The sequence below is a fragment of the Aquila chrysaetos genome, chromosome 23 (assembly GCF_900496995.4).
Source record: "Aquila chrysaetos chrysaetos chromosome 23, bAquChr1.4, whole genome shotgun sequence".
Lineage (NCBI taxonomy): Eukaryota > Metazoa > Chordata > Aves > Accipitriformes > Accipitridae > Aquila > Aquila chrysaetos.
Window position 1 is genome coordinate 17,916,138 of NC_044026.1, and position 19,771 is coordinate 17,935,908.

The following is a 19,771-nucleotide window of genomic DNA, read 5'->3' on the forward strand; positions in this document are numbered from 1 at the left end:
ATGTAGTGTCAGGGAAATGCACCCTCAGTCTTCTGTGCAACAAAACCGCAAATGTACAGATTTGCTTTTTCTTTCTGGTCACAGTATTTTGAAGTCGAAGATATTTATAAATAAACCTCTTAGTTTGGAAAGGAAATAAATGCAGCTATGAAATAATTATTACAGCTGTAGTAAGAATTCTAAGCCTTATGAAGGAATTCTTCAAAGGCTCTATATTGACAAAAGAAAAAAAAATCTTTTCATATATTTCTCTTTGCTTTTGTAAGTTTTATGAGAAACTGATAGGGTTTCATTATGGGAAGCAGGTTTTGGATGTTAATTCTCTGCTCATCTGTCTCCCCAAGCCCCTCAGACATTAATTAAACTTTTATAGCCATTCAAACTAACATCTAAACATTCCAACTCAGAGCAGCTTAAGTACAGCCTCGGGCTATATCTGGCCCAAATCCACCAGAATGGCTCTATGCCTAATCCTCTGTTCCAGCTATTGACTGTTCTTGACCCCTTTTTCTTTTACTTTTATCATCTATTATCTTAAGGGGGCTTATTCTGCTCTGGTCCAATTTTGTCCACTGGCATAACAAATTCTTATTTTTTCTGTACCCTACGTTCCTGTGGCCAGCTAGTATTCTTCCCAGTAACACTTTCAGAGACTTGAAATATCTTGATAGTTAGACTTTATCAAAGTTACACAACGGGTGATGGTAGCTATTTGAGCTTGTGCTTCCAGATGGCATGGGATCAATAGGTGGGGTGTGACTCACAGCTAACTAGATGTTTGGCCTTTGAAGCACGGTGCTGCAGCTCCTTAAGTGTTCCAAGCCTTATTGTTTTGAAGGAAACTGCATACTGATATTTGGTGAGGGAGGGATGCAAACTATCGAAGCTGAAGAACATTTGGGCTGAGGTTTGCTTTTTGAGTCTTAAGTTTGTCACTAGCTCCCATCACATTTTATACTTCCACCATCTAGATGTGCTATGACTTATACAGATGTCTCAGCTCCCATTAGTGTCAGTGGAGTTTTAGAGAGTGATTCAGTGACTTTTGGGTAAGACAAACAGTTATTCAAATACCACTGACCGTGGGAACTACATCTCCGTTGCATATATTTGGACCTTAGACAAGAAACATGTACCTGGAGACACCTATATTGCAGACAGGTAGAATTAAGTCACCTCTTTTGTATGCAGGTATAAAAACCTACCTACGTGTGACAGTTGCATGAAAAATATTCTTTAATGGAGAATTGAGAAAATATTTTCCAGCACATGGAGGATCTCTCAACTATTTGGGAAATGTTTTCTAGACATATGGTTAGCCCTCATTTTTTCGCCGGTTCTTCACATGTAGTAACTCATTCACAAAAATATATAGCAACAAAATAATACTGCTCTCTGGGACAAAGCCCAGTTTTATTAGTAAGTAATTCAGGTTTTTGATAGAAAGCATACCGCTTTATGTGAAAAGAAGATGCTGTTTCTGGCCGTCAGTGGATTCCAACAGGAATAGCGAGAGGGCTGTCATGCCCTTAGGAGTCATTAGTCTGAGAGCATTTCGGATTCTAGCAAGTATTAATGAAAGGATTTTTCTATGCACATTGCTTTACTTCTGTCTAATTTTCTAGATCTTGTTTTGGGTGTGGCAGAAATGTCCCTTGTTTAGAGGTTCCTCTTTAAAAAAAAAAAATTAAGAAAAAAAAAAATCTCTGTTTTCCTTACTTGTCAAAGTGTTTCTTAAACTGTAAAGTAATAGATGACAGTATCTGTGATGCTAGATTTCTGAGGAGGACATAAGCTCTTAGCAATATTTAGCAGTTAGTGTGGGCAGTGGGACTTCAGGCAGCTGTAGTACAAGGTCTGGCATCCCCGACTGGCGGGGTGAGGCCAGGCCAGCGAGAGGGAAGCCAAAGGAAAACGTGTGCCTGAATGTCCACCTGCCTTAACTTCAACAGGAGGACAAGGAAGAGCTCACCCAGCGTTGTAGCAATTATGTTTAAAGAAATATTAATGATTGTAGTGTTAAATCAAATTAAGCGAAGTCTTAGCTATTCAGCAGTTACGGAGAATTAAGAATACCGACTGAAAATTTGAAACCTGAATTCAAATGGCTCAGTTTGTCTCAGCCATTTTAAATCGGTTAAAACGCTGACCAGCAGTTAACAAATACCCGGTACTCCGTACTACAGGAGTGAAACTTTGTTATAGTTAACAATGGTAATTAGGATTGCTCTTCCGGTGCGTAACTATGCAATCATTACACTTCATTAATCACATTCAATAAAGAGGTAGTGCTATTTACTAGTACCAGCTGGGAAACCTCAGCAGCTCCACTCCTCAGAGATTATTCGTATCCCCAAAAGCACTATTACCCTTTTTACTCCAGGCTCTTACCAAAGCAGGAAGCTTCAGGTTTAATGTTTTGTAGTTACATTACCAATTACTAGATGTGTCAAGTAAACTCTTCAGTATTTTTTTAGTACTCAATATTGCAAACTGTTTATACATAAAGCTAATAGTTATGATTATGTTTATTGCTCATTCTACATTCAGCAAAACTTACAGAAATGAGGAGAGAATGACTCTGTGTGAAATCTACTGGCCAAAAGCTATAGGCAGCTCTATTTAAAAAGCTTGTTACCGAATCCTATTTTCTAATCAAGAACAGGACGTTAAATTTGCACAGTAAATGTACTGAAGCATAAAGAACTGATTATTTAGATCACTCTCCTATTTAGAAGGGGAGGGAAGTCAAATGGTATGTATCTACAAAATGCAATTTTTATGAGGGTTGAGCATTAATCCTGGATCCTGCCACTTTGCAGTTTTGATATATTAAAAAAGCTGTTAGATAAGTCTGGCAGTTGCCAAAGCAAGTTAATTAAGAGAGAATACTTGTTTTTGGTAAAATAGCATGAAATTATAAAGGGAACGCTGAAAGAATTTCCCCTCCCCCCAAATCCTTATTAATTTTTGTGAAGATTAATGATGAAAGATCTAACAGAGCCTCATTAGGTGCCAAGAGAAATGGCATAGATGTTAACATCCCTCTAGGAACCGTGGCTATGACTCCAGGAAATTAATTTATAATTCATTCTAATATGGTTAAGACTTCTTAGTGTTTCTTCCTGGATGTTACAAGACAGGATTTAACTATCAGAACTTGCAAAAACTGTACAGTAAATAAGATCAAGCTGTTCCTTGCACCAGAGAACTAGTATAGAAGCTATAGAAGTTTTTTTCCTCTGCTTTCTTCTGTCATCTTCATCTTGCTTAAAATACACAGTAAGAGCTCTGCCAATTGGGATGTAAAATGCCTTCTTGATTGTAGCATATAATTAAAACTTCCCTTTCTGCTTTTTTCCACATCAGTATATAAAGGATCTACTTGAATTTGAGGCAAAAAAAGACATCTGGCTTCATGGCTTTGTGTGGGCTGAAGCTACTTATATTCCCTTTTTTTTTTTTTTTAATATATATTTGTACTTAGTCAAGCCTAAAATAATGAACACTCCTTACCCACTAGAATATATTCCTTGATGCCGAGAGGTGAAATAAATTCTGCCACGATCACTGAAAACATGTCAGAACCATTATTGCACATTGTGCTATTTTGGCCCATGACCGAAAAGGTTGTAGTCCTACACAAAAAACCCAGCTCTTCAATACAAAAAAAAATTCAACCACCCCAAACCCTTTTCTTCCAGGTCTTGCTTGTGGCTTTTTAATTAAAAAAATAAAACAGGTTAAGACTACTACTACTACAGCATGTTGTATGAGAGAGAGTTTGTAATAAAACCCTGCCTATTTTTCTGGAGCATGCCAGAACTACAGGTTTTAAAGTGCTGAAAACATTTTTGCTGGGTCAACATCATCACAGCCGTGCCTTTATACAGTGTCCTTGCTAAGAGTCACAAGGGTGCTTTACGATGAAGCTCATTAAAAATGATCAATATTTAAGAACTGTTAAAGGGAGCAGCAAACATATTTCTTTGATGTAGTTTTAAATGATGGAAGAGACTGGTGGAAAGTTTAAAAATCAAAGTTCAAAACAGTGGTGGAAAGTTTAAATATCAAATGGTATCAATTAGTAAAAAGCATGGGTTCTTAATGTCTTACGGTCATAAGGAGGGCAAATAAAGCAGCTATCTGATTCTGGTGGCAAAAGAAAGCTGTAAAACATGGACAGTGAGGGTTGACGAGGCAAGCTGGAATACAGCCGTCCTTGCAGCGCCGCGTGAAGGCGCGGGTGGTGGGGACGGGGGGAATCCCTCGCCTGCCCTTACGTTACACCGGTAATGGAGCAGCTCCTTGTGCTCCGTGGTCATGCCTCGTGTGGAGTATTTGAAAGTGATCTGGTTGATTCTAAATCCATTTCCCAGAGTAAAATAAATGGAAATGAGAAGGTTTGCAGTCTGTTTCAAAGATGGTTGTGCTTTAGGTCTGTCAAGCCTCGGCGAGCATCAGTCTGGACTGGGTGAATTTTGTTGCTTGGATGTTTTGCCAAGCGATAAACTGGGTCTTTCAACAGCCTTTCTGAACTGTTGGGATTGGGATTACACTCTCTCAAAATATCAAGGCTGGCTCCTCCGCCTCGACCGTGCTGTACCCATCTCCTCCGCCACCTCCGTGGTGCGGCAGCGGTTCATCCCACGCAGGAGCTCTCGGGGTTGAGACACCTGAGGGATTCACTCACGAGCACCTTGTAGCTATGAGAACAGGCTTTGAGCTGCTTTTGAAAGAGAAGGAGAAGAAAGGTCTGTCGGGCAGCACTGCGTGCGGCTCTTGAAGAGGGAGGAACGTGTCAAACCCCGAACGAGCTCTGAAAATGGCCGGGACGGGACCTGTTCAGCAGACGGCAGCTGGCAGTGGTCCCTGAGGGTCCATACACCCCAGAGTGAGCTCAGGAGCCCCCCGACACCCCACCGGTGCCACAGCTGTGGCAGGGGACAGGTTTAGGAGCTGTCTGTAACAAATCCACACACACCCCAGTCGCTCCCGTTGCCCTGGGGGAAATTGCTTTTTTTTTACAGAAAGGGTAAAATTTCTGTTCCTCTACCAACTTTTTACTCTCATGTAGAGTTGTCAGTAACAGCAGTGTTACTAATTGCTAAATAAGCACATGTAAACCAGCCAGATTAATACTCTCTTAAACCGGAGCGCTTGCAACAGCACACGGTGTTGCCAGGCAGCTGCCGGGCCATGCAAGGGCATCGATCTCTATAATGAGCAAAGTGGGTTCACTTCTACCCTGGGCATTTTGTTCACTGGCAATGCCAAACGGCAACACAGCGACGGCAGGAGCTGTGCCCCCTTAGCGGCAGCGCTCCCCCAGCCCGGCCACACGCAGAGCTCGAGCCGCATCCGCAAGTCCAGCACCGCAGGAACGGACGTTCCTTACTGTCGCAAAATGAAACTGTGGTTAAAAGAAAAATTACTGTTTGCCGTAGGAATAAAGGATGAAGAGAGGAAAAAAAAAGATTACGTTCTTCCCAAGCGGTAAGGTAAAATAAATGACAGCAGATGCATCTCCCTCGAGTAGTGCCACTCAGAAGTGATTGCAGCTAGACTTCCCTGCTGCAGCATGATGTGCCGTGCCGTGCCGTGCCATTCCTCCATCAGCCAAACGGCGAGCGGGCTGCAGCATGCGGTCCTGGGCCATGTGGCCAGATTACCCTTGCACAGGGGAGGGACAGGGCTTGGGCATGCTTGGGACTTTCCAAAATGTGGAGTCAGGAGATGGCCAGAGCATTTTGTAGGAAAGTCTCCCCGACTGGCACACAAATATAGCAAATTAACCCCAATGAATTGTATGCACGCAGCTTAAAAAAAAAATCTGGAACTGAGGTAACAACAAACACATCAGTCTTTATTTCAGTCTGTGCAAGCGATGTAAGCTATACTGAATGATCATAATTTTAAGCACCTGCTGAATTTTTTAAAACTTCTCTGGCTCTTATACTGAAGGACATGTTAAGTGGAGAGCTTTTCTGAACTCTTTATAGATTGCCACATACAGTAAACCTTTAAAAAACCAAGTGTATCAAGCACACGGAATCACTATGCTTTGCAGAGGCTTGGGCCTTTACCAAATGTATTCCTCTGTCAGGTTGGGGGGCAGTTTACAAAGGTAACACACTTTTTAAAAAGATTTGAAGCGACAGCTTTCTGCATGCCCATTATCCAACAGGTCTGACCGCTCTCTCCTGCGGTGAGACTGACAGACTGCATGCAGCAGGGAGGAGAATGAGCAGGGAAAGCCCGTGAGAGCTTTATTACCAGTTCCATTCTATGGGTACATACCTGGCTTTCCTCTGCCAAAAAGGGATCATTTCCTTTTAAGCTATCACCACGTTTTCAAAGGGTTTCTTTTCGACTTGAAATGTGATTGCGAAAAAATGTCAAGTTTTGCTGAACAAATTCACTCCCTGTGTGGATCCAGTCACATCTGCTAACCACAGTGATGAAGCATTAGCTAGTTCTCAGCTGAAATGTTCTGGCCTTCGTCCAAAGTATTTTGGTTTTCAGCCTAAAAACAATAATGTTCAGTTCTAGTATGTAGTTTTTAAATAAAAGGAAGACACCCCTTCCCCCCCGCTTTTTTTTTTTTTTAATGAAAGCAAATGCTTTGTCCCTCCATTTTGTTCAGTAACAAATATGATTTTTTTGTCAGAAGGTGGTTTCTGTAGAAAATTTTACCAAGCTTATCACGTATAAGCTCCACTTACAGCCAGTGAAGCAGTGCAAGCTATTAAAGCTATTAAAAGGAAATTTTTTTTGGCTGTTGTGAATTTTGGCGTTAGTTACTACTGCATGTAAGTGGTCTTTAGCTGAATAGCATGAAGGATGGGAAGAAGTGTTAGAGGCTGAGAGGAAGAGTTGGCACATAGCACAAGGAAGAGCTCTAATAGGGGATTGCCATCTTGGGCACCAGGATGATCTTGTGAGGAGGCAGCATTTGCATTGCAGAAGCTCTTGCATGGCTCGCTACTTATCTAGCAGAAATTAAGGCCTAGAAGGAATGGGAAAAGAGATGTCCAACAGCTACTGCCTATTTATTGCCTACCTGTCTGGTTGCCTGTCTTTTAGGTTGTTACTGCCAATAATCAGTTATCTCTGCACATTCATTCCATCTTGGGTAGCAAGGTTTTCCTGTAGGAGTGATAAGGAGCCTTGAATGTTTCCTATAAAATTCACAGTTTCTACCTTGGCATTTCAGTATGCCTGAGAAGATTTTTGTCGTCAACTCTGATGAGCATAAGTTGGAGTGTTAGCATTTCCCTTGGACACAGACACATCTCCTCCTAATCGCCACACTACTTGAGGAGTGTGAAGCAAGCAGGAGAGTTCCTCACACGACAACAGATATTGGCACTGATACTTAGAGGAAGATTTATATCTCTTCACAAGACCTCTTAACAGCCTGCAGATCTGAAGAAGAGAAACAGAGGAGATGATAGCATCTTTTGTAGAGAAAGAAATATCGTCCTGCTCTGTGGAAGAATGATGTCACGAACAACAGCCAACATAGCATGTTCTCCTTCCAGTTCATATCTTATCAGCTTGGCAGATTGCAGATTGCCTGCAGACATCCTGTCTGGACACACCAGGGAACACGGTAATCGTCTTATTGCATTCAAGCACGCAGCATCCTGAAGTATGTGGCTCTGACCATGCTGGAGGTCAGGCTTAGAGGCTTGCTGGCTGAACAGCAGGTAAGCTGAACATCCCTACGACTGCCGTATACGCACAAGATGGATGCATGCATTATTGCAAAGTAGGAGGTCCTGCATTCTCACACTGTGCCTTGGGAGCGCTACCAGGTGTATCTGCTACTTATGGAAGGCAGAGAAGTAAAACTCAGATACAATGACACCAAAAATACAGAGAGGATACCAGCAAGAGAAAATCGAAGTTAACAAGAAATAAGGAATACAGAAAAACAAAAGTGCTGGCTTGCAAAGGAGAGGGAACTGTGGTTAGGCAAAGAAGGTAGGTAGGGTATGTACAAGTTAATTTAGAAATATACTATCTTGGACCCTACTTTCCTGCCGCAGCAGTTCTGCAACAAGTAGCAGCTCAAGGAGGAGGAGAGTTCAGACACACTCTTTCGGCTGCTGTCATGACGAGGGCTCATGGCATTAACACCCCGCCTCAGGGAGAAACGTGGATCATGACAGTGCAGGAATGATACAGAGCTGGCTTTTGGGTACACTTCCCTTCTGAATCCTCTTTGGAAACCTAAGGAGAGGTAGATTGGAATATCTGAAAAAATGTTTCTAATACAGTTTAACAATTTAAAGTTTTAAGATCGCTGATGGTGTGGACATAAAGTTTTATAAGCAATTCTCTGACAGTTTTTTAAGCAATTCCGTGTCGTTGGAATAATACACTAGTAATTTATATAGTTTGCTCTGGCAAATAAGGCTCAAGAAAGGATTCCACAGAATGATTTGTAAAATTGTCATTATGAAACTCGAGAACATTTTCATTCTTCCATCTAACATTTATTTCACACCATAAAAGTAGCTTATGTTCCTCTGATGTGTTTTGCATACTAGATGTCATATTGCACATGGATACTTTCTTAAAAATATGAATGTAGCTCTAACTTCTGAAGTAGTCTCAGCTCTGGGATTCAAGCTTCTGCCAAATTTCTAGCCCTTTAGCCATTTTGGTTGGTTGTCTTTACAACCAAACGAGACCGTAGATTCATCATTGGCATCTGTAGGAGCATGGTCAGTTAGACCTTGGATTAACATAGAATAGAATGCTCATTTGTAAACTGATGTGGACTGACTTTGATTTGACTTTGGATCAGACCTCTGTGGAAAAATATATTCAGCAAGTGAAAGAAATTCAACATTATAGTAAAGTCATTTGCTCACCAGCTGTTAAAAATAAATAGCTATACAAATGATGTGCCATAAACTAAGACTACCGTTATGCATAAGAATGTGTCTCTTTCTTTGACGATTGCTCTTTGTTTCATGATAAGGTGGTGAAGCCTTAGGAAGGCTTTATCATTGTCGGTGACATTAGTTGATTGTGCTTTTATGCGACACTAGTGCCACTCAAAATGCTTTCAGGTCTTCAGTAAAGCGTAACTGTCATTCTTCCTGTAAGACTTCTCCCAGCTAGAACAAGAGGCATGTAGTTGTATGCAGCACTCCCACCACCTCCCAGGGAAACAAAGAAGTTTATCACTGAGGCAGCATCACATTCCATCCAAAGCACATATAACCTAACGGAAAATGTGAAATAAGCTGAATGACATGTAAGTGAAATCTGTGCTGTCTTTTCTTGATATGGAGAATTTTAAGTCAGATAAAAATAATGCTGCTAACCACTTGGTGTCTTTTGATGAAATTCCTTGAAAGAAATCTTTATATATTTTACCTTTGTGAGATATGCCAGGTGAGCATGTGTTTTCATTTTCTGGAGAAATAAACTGAAATACACTGAAGTTGGGAGTTATCTAGCTATGTACTGAAGCACTTGCACAGAGGTGCGACTAGAAGGCAAGACTCCCTTTGCTTTGATTGAGTAAGCGCTATTCTCCTTAATCTCACCCAGTTTCCAATAAGAAGTTGTTCACTAAAGTGACTTACAGAGCCTTTTGTTTTAATTATTTGACAGTCATCTTTGATATTTAAGTTGTGATACATAACTCTTCATGATTTTTATTCATATGCAAAATACAAAGTAGCACAGCTGAAAAAGACAGATTTTAAAAATAAAAACATCCTGCTTCACAATATTCAAGCACATATTGATTTTTTCCTTAAGTCTTTGACTGCAGAAACTTTTTTATGTCAAGAGCTGAAGGAAGACAGAATAGGAGACATTGATCACTGAGCTTTATATACAGACCTAAATTCCTGCAAGGCCCTTGATAAATGTCACTTGATTGCAGGTTTCTGCCTGCCTTACCTTACGTGCTAGGAGAAATGCAGTGTAACAAATTAAATAGGAAGATGAACAACTTAGTGAATGAGAAACATCCATACAAGAAGCTGTCTCATACTAAATAGAAATATTAAGTGGAATCCCATAGATTTTTGGCCAGCGCTTGTACCTCTGAGGCACGCAATAGATATGAGTGATCCCAGGGAAGGCATGAACTGTGAACTGGTTCATCATGCGAACAGCATAGGAACGAGAAAACTGATGAGCTTCAGGTGAAATGTGAAGGGATTTCAATCAGATGTATAACTGGTTTGACATAAGACTACTGTCATTTCACTCTGACAGATTGGAAGCAATAAAAAATTACTAGTGCAATATAAAAGGATTTCAAACAGGAAGCAGAATGCCGTGTGAAAAACCTGGCAATAGAGTATGCAGCATTTCTTCTTGGGGAAAAAATAAAGAAACTTGGATTTCTTCTCTCTCTTGTTCAAAGCACTAGGTATTTGTGAAGCCAAAACAGAGAATTTTGGCTTCACAGGCATTCGAGCTGATGCCAGGCTGTAATGATCTATGCTTACTGTATGTACACACAGCATTAAGGGAAGGCAATGTTATTCAAATGAGCCTGTGGTTTACTAGATGAATTTAATTATTTCTGGTTTGTTTTTGCCCTAGGGGCTAGTTTTTGATGGAAGAAATTCAATATTAGTACTTAGATGACTTGCAGTATACAAGCAACACTGCTGAGAGCGTACCAAAAGCAGTGTTCAATTATAGCTCAGTGAAGTCAGTAAGGACAATGAGGTTACATCTGTTATTCACAGCCTTCAGTGGAGAAAACTAGGTTGCACGTAAACTGAATATATAGGAAAAAAAAGAAGATGCTGAGATCAAGCATGGGTACAATTCTGAGTGGAGACCTACAGCCTCAGAGTAATTTTTCCCCACAATAATTCACAATAATTTGTCATAATAATAGAGAAGGTTCACAGTCTCAGCAAAGTCTGTAATTCCAGACTTCTCACATCTAAGGTGCTCACAGCCAGCTGTTTTAGTGGGAATGATTTTTGGTAGGAACCACTGCAAAAGTTTTGTAAAGGAGACTTCTTTCCTGCATCCCACATTAAAGCTCCTCAAATTGCTAACTGCTTTTGAAAATCAGCCTTATCAGCAGAAAGCAGAGGGAGATACTTTGTGTTTTAACAGAGTGGTAGGCAGTGATTCAAAGATAAGTAAGTCCTTGTACAGTCATGAATCCCAGGTTAAAAGAAGCTAAAACATTTTCATGTTTAGCAGAAGGAAAAAACAGTATTTATATAGATAAGGTTTGGCAAGTGAGCTCTAGTTAGGCTAAAGAGCATTGAGGTCAGTGCTCACGTAGATTTACAATAGTACTTCTCTACCGGTACACGCAGTTGTTAGTAATTAAAAAAAAAAGATTACGTTTCAGCTGCTGCTTTGCCTCAATAGTTTCCCAGGCAAGTGCAGGAATGAGTAGGAGAAAGAGGTGTGCAGCAGAGGGCTTTTAGTGCTGGGAGGAGATGCCCTAGCTAATGTATGTGCACTTGTGCGGTTACCTAAAATAGCAACCGACGCGACGGAGCTAATATGAAAATGCTCTGCTGAAGGGTTGGAGCGTTAGAGAGGAGAAACGTGCGAAAAAGGTCCCCTCCTTCCTCCACAGAAGGTGCTGCCCCATACAGATGTGTGAGACAGAACGCTGGCGCTGTCTCGTGGTTGCTGTGGGACGGGAAAGAGATGAAGGAGCTAAAGTGAGAAATGCACCTCTTATCTTCCACCAGGTTTTGTTATAATGGAGCATCTTCACATTTGGAGGACCCTTTGTGACTGAGGCACTGACCAAAAAAACCATGTGGAAGATGAAGCACTGTCCAGTAAAGACCAGCTTGTGGCCAGTACGTGTCCCCGGTGCCACCAGGTCACTGGGCAGCCGTGTGGCCTGATGAAGGAGCGCTTGTTGTTCTCTCAGTCACCTTGTAGACGGTTCTGGGAATGGTCAGTGAGCCCACCACCCATACTTAGGATCACCTCCCTCATGAAAACGGGGTGGCGTTTTCCAACATTGCCTTTATACTAAAAAAAAAAAAAGCATAAGAAGCAAAAATGGTATTAAAATGAAAGACATGAGAAATTAGCCACTCCATTAGAAGGCAGATACAGAGAAGTTAAATACTTGTCTAAGATGTATTTTGCTGCCAATGATTTCTGTCTGACTTTGAAGTTTTTTCTGGTTAGTAGATTGACCTGTCAAACTGACTGCCAAAATACCCAGCCTTCCAGCACTGGAATTATCTCCCTTAACAAATCTATCCTGAAATTTGCCTTCCCTGGAGTTGAGACTGACTTGGAAGTGAAACTTCTCCTTCACCTTACCCAGTTTTTGGTTGCAAGTGAATTGGCCTATGGGACTTTTCACAAACCCTTATAAGTAAATTAGTACAATTGTTCAATCTATCAGTGCCTTTCCTCATGTTCATCTTTGTCTGATATGGTTTCCCTTTTGTTACTTAATGATGCTTCTGGAATCTGCCATCCAGCTGGGAGGACATGAGTTGTCTGGATATCCTAGTTGCTACAAAGCCTATCGTATTTACAAAATAGAAATATGCCTTTTCCTGGTAGACAGAAGGACAGTGCTGAGTTACATCACTCTGAATATGCATGAGTTTAAGAACATAATTTTTAATGCCATATAACTTCCACAGCAGTCATTATTCTGACGTCTGAACGAGAATGATGAATATTGTTCATTGGAAGTCCTTGATAGAAATTAGGTATAATCATAAATAAATAAGCTCAGGTATTGCTAAGTCTGGATCAGGTGATCTTTAATTATGGCTTGTTGGGTTGCTGGAACTCCAAAGTATAATTCCTATGCGTATCATCTTTAGCCCAATTACCATTTATAAGAAGTGTTTGCAATCTGACTGGGTTGTTCATTAGCTATTTTCAAAAGAGGCATGTTGCTCGTCACTGCTGATGTAACATGCCTGTGCTCGGGCTTTGCGTTGACAGCAGTTAACAAGGCGTGAGCCTCTGCAACAGTCCTGCAGCACGTGAGAAGTGGACATTTGCCTGCTCAGTGACACGGCTCTGGACACACCTTTCAGGTGCCACAGCAGCTCTGTCACTGGAAAGAGCTAGCAGCCACTGAAAAGGACAGAGAGTGACTGGCCCCTGCTTTATTTTGAACAGACCTGCCTTGTCAGTCATTGGAAAACCATCTGAGAGCTGCTTAACCTTGATCATAATCTGTTTCTCCCGGTTGCTGAGGCAACTTTGTGCCAAAATGTGTTGGGGTGGATATAAATCTTCTGGTGGGACGTGACTTCTTGGGTCACAGTCCCAGCTCGTGTACAGTAGGGTGTCAGTTTCTGTTTGTTCAAGGCAGTAAGGAATGTGTCTAAGTTAATTATTACTTGGGATTTCTGTGCACCTAAGTCTCTAAAACAGCAGAACATTGTTAAACGTTTCCACCAGCACTGAGACTTCTCTCATTTTCCTTTACGTATCCCAGATTGATTCTGCCATGCATATTCACAATGGGTTGTATCTAATTCTGCACATGGGATTATGTCATAGGATCTGATTTGGCAGGTGCAAGTTTGGATAATATAATTTAAATTTTTCTCCTGATTTACATTTCCCAGTAACTAAGGAATGTGTATAGCAATAACACTTGTTGCAACTCCGTAGTGCACCTGAAAATCAGTTTGTTTGCTTGTTTTACTGATCTATTTACTGGTTTTAAGATGATAAATAGTAGCATATGAAGAATTTTTGTAAGGAAGTCAAATGCTTTATATAGGTTTGTTGATATAACATGAGTGCAGGAAAAAATACTTGATTTAATGCAAACATCAATAAATACAAGTCAAACATAAGCTGAATGTTAAACAAACACACTGCAATTCCAAACGAATCATAGATACGAGATTAGCTCCATCACTGCTCTGCCCACTCTTTTCAGTGAGCCTGGGACCTGCCTACAATTCCAGCACTGCCAGTCTGCCCACAGTTACTCATCCCTCTCTTTTCCACATCTCAGTTCCTTTCACTAACGGCCAGGGCTGGAGATGAACTTGGAAGGAGAGGAGGAGCGTGCTTTGCGAATGAGAAACACTGTATGAAAAGTTTCGACAGCGGTTGTAAATATGACAAGCAATGGGAAGAGGACTCTTGCCGAACACAGTCAACATCACGGTCTACCTGAAATACCAGGTTGTGCCCAAACTCAGTGTGTGGGTCTTAATGCGTTGGGGTCTGGGGGGAAGGGGGATGTTCTTTTATGTTTTTTAAAAAATTATATTCTATTATTCTATTGCCAGAGCGTGTTTATCACACAATTGCTGGTAAGACTATACTTTCTGACATGTGAAAGGTTTTCTTCAAAAAACTTCTTTCCAAACCTCTGAAAGGCCAGATTCAGTCACACTGGCAAGTGTAATTTTATGGAGTGGTGCATCAGGACAGCAAGTTTTGGTGCTGGCAGCTCGGTAGACCAGTGTAACACCAAAGACCAGTTTACATTTTGCTTTCATGCAATTTTAACATAGAGCCTCAGAGGAAGCTCTGAGACCCAGACCCTCACGTGAAGTCTAAAGTTCAGCATTCCTCCTCCAGCTCTGTCTCTTTATTGTACACAAAGTATTGCCATCTGCAGGACCACACGCTGAACAGCTCAGAAAATGGTGAAGACGTTACTTTGGGGTCCACCAGATTCAGTGCAGGCATCTGACTCCCAGCTTGTCACTGTGAGTTCCCTTTGTAGTCACGGAGAGAAATGGACACTTCTAGGCATTATTCATCTTATCTGTAAAGCAGCCGGCTGAATGAGGTCAGATGAATCACATCCTAGAAGCCGCTGTGGAAGCAAGCGGTGGGTGACTAGCATAGACAGCCAACTGCACCATAGACGTCTGACATTAGCTGGGATGAGTCCTGTTTATGAGGGTTGTTGCCAAGATCAAATGAAGCTATAGATCAAGAGCATGCCTAGGTTAGCTATTGAGTAGAAAAATTCACCCCTTTCTTACCCTTAAATAGGATTCTCAGTATTTCTATTTTTTTCCAATCTGAATTTGCCTATCCTGCTACTTAGTAATTGTCCTATGGTGTTGTCACCATACATGACCTACTGCTTACTGAAATAGGAACTTCTATGTATTGAAATGCCATCAGACCTGAGTCACTGACACGATATGCAAAGTTCTCATTTTTTAATAATTCCTATAAAGCAGTAGTTAATCTTCTTTCTAGCGGCACAGTCAGGTTGGCAAATTATCAGCAATATTCTATGTATTCATTTATTTAGTAAGCGTGCCTTCAGCTTTACAAAATGGTATTGACACCTTATCCTTAGAAACCATGTTGCAACCGGTGGAGTGAAACTGATGTAGAGTGAAAATAAGTGCTTGGCTCCGCTGTAACGTAACCAGCCATCGGAACTGGGATGAGGCTTCACCTTGCCTCAGTTTAGATGGTTATCCCTACTCTCACGATGGGATTCATCGGACCCAAACATATCTCTATGAAGCTGAGATGCACTGCATCCTATAGGTACCTTATTCTGTTCTTTGATGATTTTGGAGCCTTGGGTGAGGGGGTTAAAAGTCTGCACCTGGTAAGATGGAAATGGAAAAATGTTAGACATGACAGTCAGGGAAGAATTCATTTTGTCGTAAGTTCTAGAAACACTGTTACTGTGGGTTTAGTTGATTTTTGTCCTTTTTTTTTGAAATAGCGTGGCATCTTTTCCAAGGTTAAAGTTATAGACATGTTCATCTCGACAAAGTCAATCGTATTAAAAACAAATCCTGTACTGGAATTACCAGTTACATAACCTATGAAACCCTTTATTAAGGACCCGTTGTCGTAACTTCTAGTGTATATAAATCATCTTTGCTCTACTGGTTTCAATGTGTGTGTATCAGTTCATGCCAGATGAGCATCTGGCCCCAAATGTTCAGTACATGTTTCTCAAGATGCTATTAAGAGTGTAGTGAGAAGAAAGGATTATGTTAAATGCTGGTTTATTTCCGTATTGGTTCATTCACAAGAGATGCCTGAGAAAAGCAAATAAATTAACATATGTCCTTTTTTTTTTTTTTTCTCCCTAGTTCTTTCAGTGTTCCTCTTGCTGGGATTTTAGAACAGGGAAGTCCAGAATGGGGAAACTGCTTGTGTTGAAGGTTGGCTTCTGGGACCTATCTCATTTTGTATCATGTTATTTCTAAAAGGATCTACTGAATTCCTTCAGAGTAATGAGTTTGAACTCAGTGTCTGATGATACATGAATAACTTCAGAAGCATGCCTTACATTCTGTGGAGGAATAGCAAGGGTGCTATGAAGAATAGTAGAGAATCTGAAACGTCAGTAAGGAAAAGATCCAGTTAAAACACATGCGATGGGGAGAAAACATGAGAGTGTAAGTAAGTGATCAGATTATCTAGCTTAATTGCACATGTGAGGAAACCATATGGTGTAACTACCTTCGTCATCCCTCAAACTACTCCAGAATTATTGCCTGATTAATCTTTTAGATTAATCTTTTAGATTAATCTAAGATTTTACCCCTATTTTGAAGATGTGAAAACTAACACAGCCTAAATAGCTGCTCGTCGAATTAGTGGGAAATCTCCAAAAAGTACTTGCTGAGTTTGAGATGAAAACTTGTATTTTCAAAACTGGCTGCTTATTACAGAAGTCCAATTAGTGACAGGTTGTACCTGAGCTTTAGAGAAAATGATCACCTGTAGGTACCGCTTCAGGATGATGCTCACTTTGAAAACACAGCCCTGCATGTCTCAGGCTAAATACTGAATATCAGTAGCTGTGTTTGAAGAGTTGTCTCTCTTAGGTCTGTTAGCAATTTGCCCATTGCCGGAAATCAAATTAGTTTCAGCACTAGGATCTGAATTCAGAAATGATGCCCAAGCCCATATTTATACCATACTGCACCTGGAATTTTTCACTACCTTGGAGTTTTTTTACTCTTAGATCATGTATTCAAACCAACCTTGTGAAAACAGCAATTACACCTGTGGTAGGTCTGCTTAGCCTGAGTCAAAGCTTACCTTAGGAACAAATCCTGTCTGCTCTTTTCACAAGTAGAGATCTTCACGGCTCTTGTGATCCCACGAGAAAGGCCAAAACATAAATTTGCAAACAGGCCAGAGTGCCCTGCAGACACTGGCATTTCAGCAAGGCTGGTGCTGGTTTGTGCTCAGCCTCCGTCCTGAAAGTTAGGTCTCTGAGCTCTCCATTGGCACTTTTTAATAGAAAAATTCAGAATGGTCTCCTTTTCTTTTCTCCACTGTGTGAAAATACGAGTTGGGCAATACAATAAAAACCCAGCAGGTTGTCAGCTTTGCATTTGCAACGAGACTCTGCAGCCCTGGCGTGGATTTTTCCAGGCGTGCCCTCCGTCCGCTGCAGCCACTGCCCTCCCTTCTCTCTTCTGACGTCTCGCTCTTCTTGAGGCCTGCAATGAAATGTCCTTGGCCTTGGTCATTAGAGTTTAGCTGAAATGTTCTTTGCTAATCGTTACCTTCAGCAATGCTAGCAGTGTTTACGATCCAGCTGTCTGCACTTCTATTCTGGAGGAGTTTTCCCCTTCCCTTCTTTGTAGAAGGTGGGAGCTGTGGGAGAGCAGATGGGTCCAGCTTGTGTTAGAAATGGAGGTGCCGTTTAACGAACTGCTTTCAGCACAGCCATTTCCACGGCAGCTGCCTTTTATGCCCAAGACCCACATCACCGGTACTCAGATCAATGACCAGATCCGCCACTTTTCCCTCTCATTTTGCTTCCCTTCATCTACTTGGACACAGCGGTTCCCGTTCCCGGGGGTAAGGGCTGCTGTGCTCTGCCACAGCTTCCCACGAGCCTGGTGCCCCAGCCTCACCGTACCGTCTGTCCTTAGTTCGTCACCCTAAACGAAGCCGTGCGTGGTGCTGAGCTCCTGGAGGGGGGCATCGGCGGGCTGGGGGGAGGAGGAGAGGGAGTAGTCCCTTTGACGCGTTCAGCGGTCATCAAACTTACTCGGCTGAAGTTTTTCTCCATGCAGGATCGCTGGGGAATAATTTGTGATTCCTTCAGCAACTGTCTTACCACAGTTGTGCGTAGAGTGCAGTGCAGATTGGTAAGGAAAGTTTAAGTTTACATAAAGAGACTGTGTTTCTCACAGGTGTTTGTAAGGTGTTTAAGTTCTGGAAGTGTAAGTTCTTTAAAAAAAAAAGACTTGCTTTTCAAAAACTAGAGGCATCCTCCTCTGAAAGTCAGAGGTCTTAGGTTGGGCAGAGGAAAATTGAGGTACTGAAAATGATTATACTGTTGCTTTTGAACACCTCTTTGGGTTCAGTGGACTGGTTTGTACTGTTCATCCCGTGATATTTAGTTGACAAAGAGTCTTTCGTGTACTGTCACTTCTTTTTTGCATAAGTAGAAGAAAACTTTATTTCATTACAAACCCCAAAGTCTTATTCTATTATATGAATATTAATCCCAGCAAAGGCAAGGAAAACGAAGCACACCTCTGCCTGTCCCTCCTTATACCAGAAGACACTGACACATCATTAATATTGGGCTGAAACCACACGTCACACTCACTGTATTTTACAACAGGCTGCATGCAAATACTTTTTTATATTTGTTAAGGTTAATCTCAAGGCTTGTTTCAAGGTGAAGCTACGCAACAGTTTTAAAAATTGTCATTAAATCATTACAGCCCAGACCATGGGACTGCAATTTTCACATTGATCCTCCCCTGTCAGCGGCATCGACACGGACTGGCATGTGGGACCGTCACCGCAGCAGAACCCCCCCCGTGTCCCCGGCCGCTGCCAGTGCCTCTGGTAGCTCTTAACCAACAGCAACGCCAGCGGTTTAATAGCTGATCTGATGTGGAGAGCTGAACCGGGTGAAGCCGAGCAAGACGTACAGAGGAGGGCTGTATGCATTTATGTGTGTATGTAAAGGGTAGAGCAAGAGAAGAGGCACAGATTCGCTGACCAAGACTGCTGGGTCCCAGGAGCAGTTCTCTTTGCCAACTGCTTCCGTCAACTTTGAATACAATGGACGTTTATGATAATCCATTGGGAATCTTTACCGTGATTCAGTGAGTAAGCTAATACATCTGTACTCCATATTTTAAGTTAATGGGAATATAAATATTTAAATATATGCATACTTTGCAAGGGCAATGTGGTTTTAAATACTCACAATTCTGTGCCCTTAATGATAAGACTTGTTTTGAAATTACTTGGTTAAACATTGAAAATAGTTTGACCTTTGAATTAAACTAATCTAAGTAGCATTTCAGCAAACGGTAACACAGACATCCTAGATAATTTATTGAAAATGCCATAGAACTGCAGTGAACTTCAGAAAGTGAAGAAAGGAATGGGACATCTTCTTTCACCAAAGAATTCTGACCCTCTGGGAAGTTTTAAGAATCCTTAGCTGTTTTAGCAAGCATGCATTTATTTCACAAATGCATTTGAAAGATCCTGAAAGTTATGAAGCTTATTTCCCATTACACTGCATGGTATGTTTGTCTTTAAAGAAAGAACTCATATCTTAGGTAAATTATTCAAGATTTCACTGTATCGTATGTGTGTTGGGTCATAGCATGAGAAATGTTTGTTTAAAGTGTGTAATGCTGCATGTATTTGCCAAAAGAGGCTGTCCAAAACTTAGGAGGGCTGGGAGTCAGTGTGCCTGGATTCTGATTCCAGTTCCACCAAAGACAACTCTTCAGCCAAATACACATTAGGTAATTTTTTTTTAAGTCTGCGTTTTTTCATCTCTGAAATGAGTGTAAAACTAGAACTTTCTCAATAG

General features: G+C 41.3%; 1 protein-coding gene across 3 annotated transcripts in view; it reads left to right on the forward strand.

Annotated features, from left to right (window-relative positions):
* The window catches only part of FRMPD4 (FERM and PDZ domain containing 4), a 412,160-nt gene that overhangs the window by 47,778 nt on the left and 344,611 nt on the right, over nt 1–19,771 (forward strand). Inside the window, exon 1 of one of the 3 annotated variants that reach the window (XM_029999017.2) lies at nt 18,800–19,046. The exons of the other annotated variants lie outside the window; for them this stretch is intronic. Within the exon in view, the coding sequence (XP_029854877.1) occupies nt 19,003–19,046 (44 nt within the window). The 5' untranslated portion in view covers nt 18,800–19,002. Of the gene's footprint in view, nt 1–18,799; nt 19,047–19,771 lie in introns of those variants that run through there. 3 annotated transcript variants of the gene reach the window in all.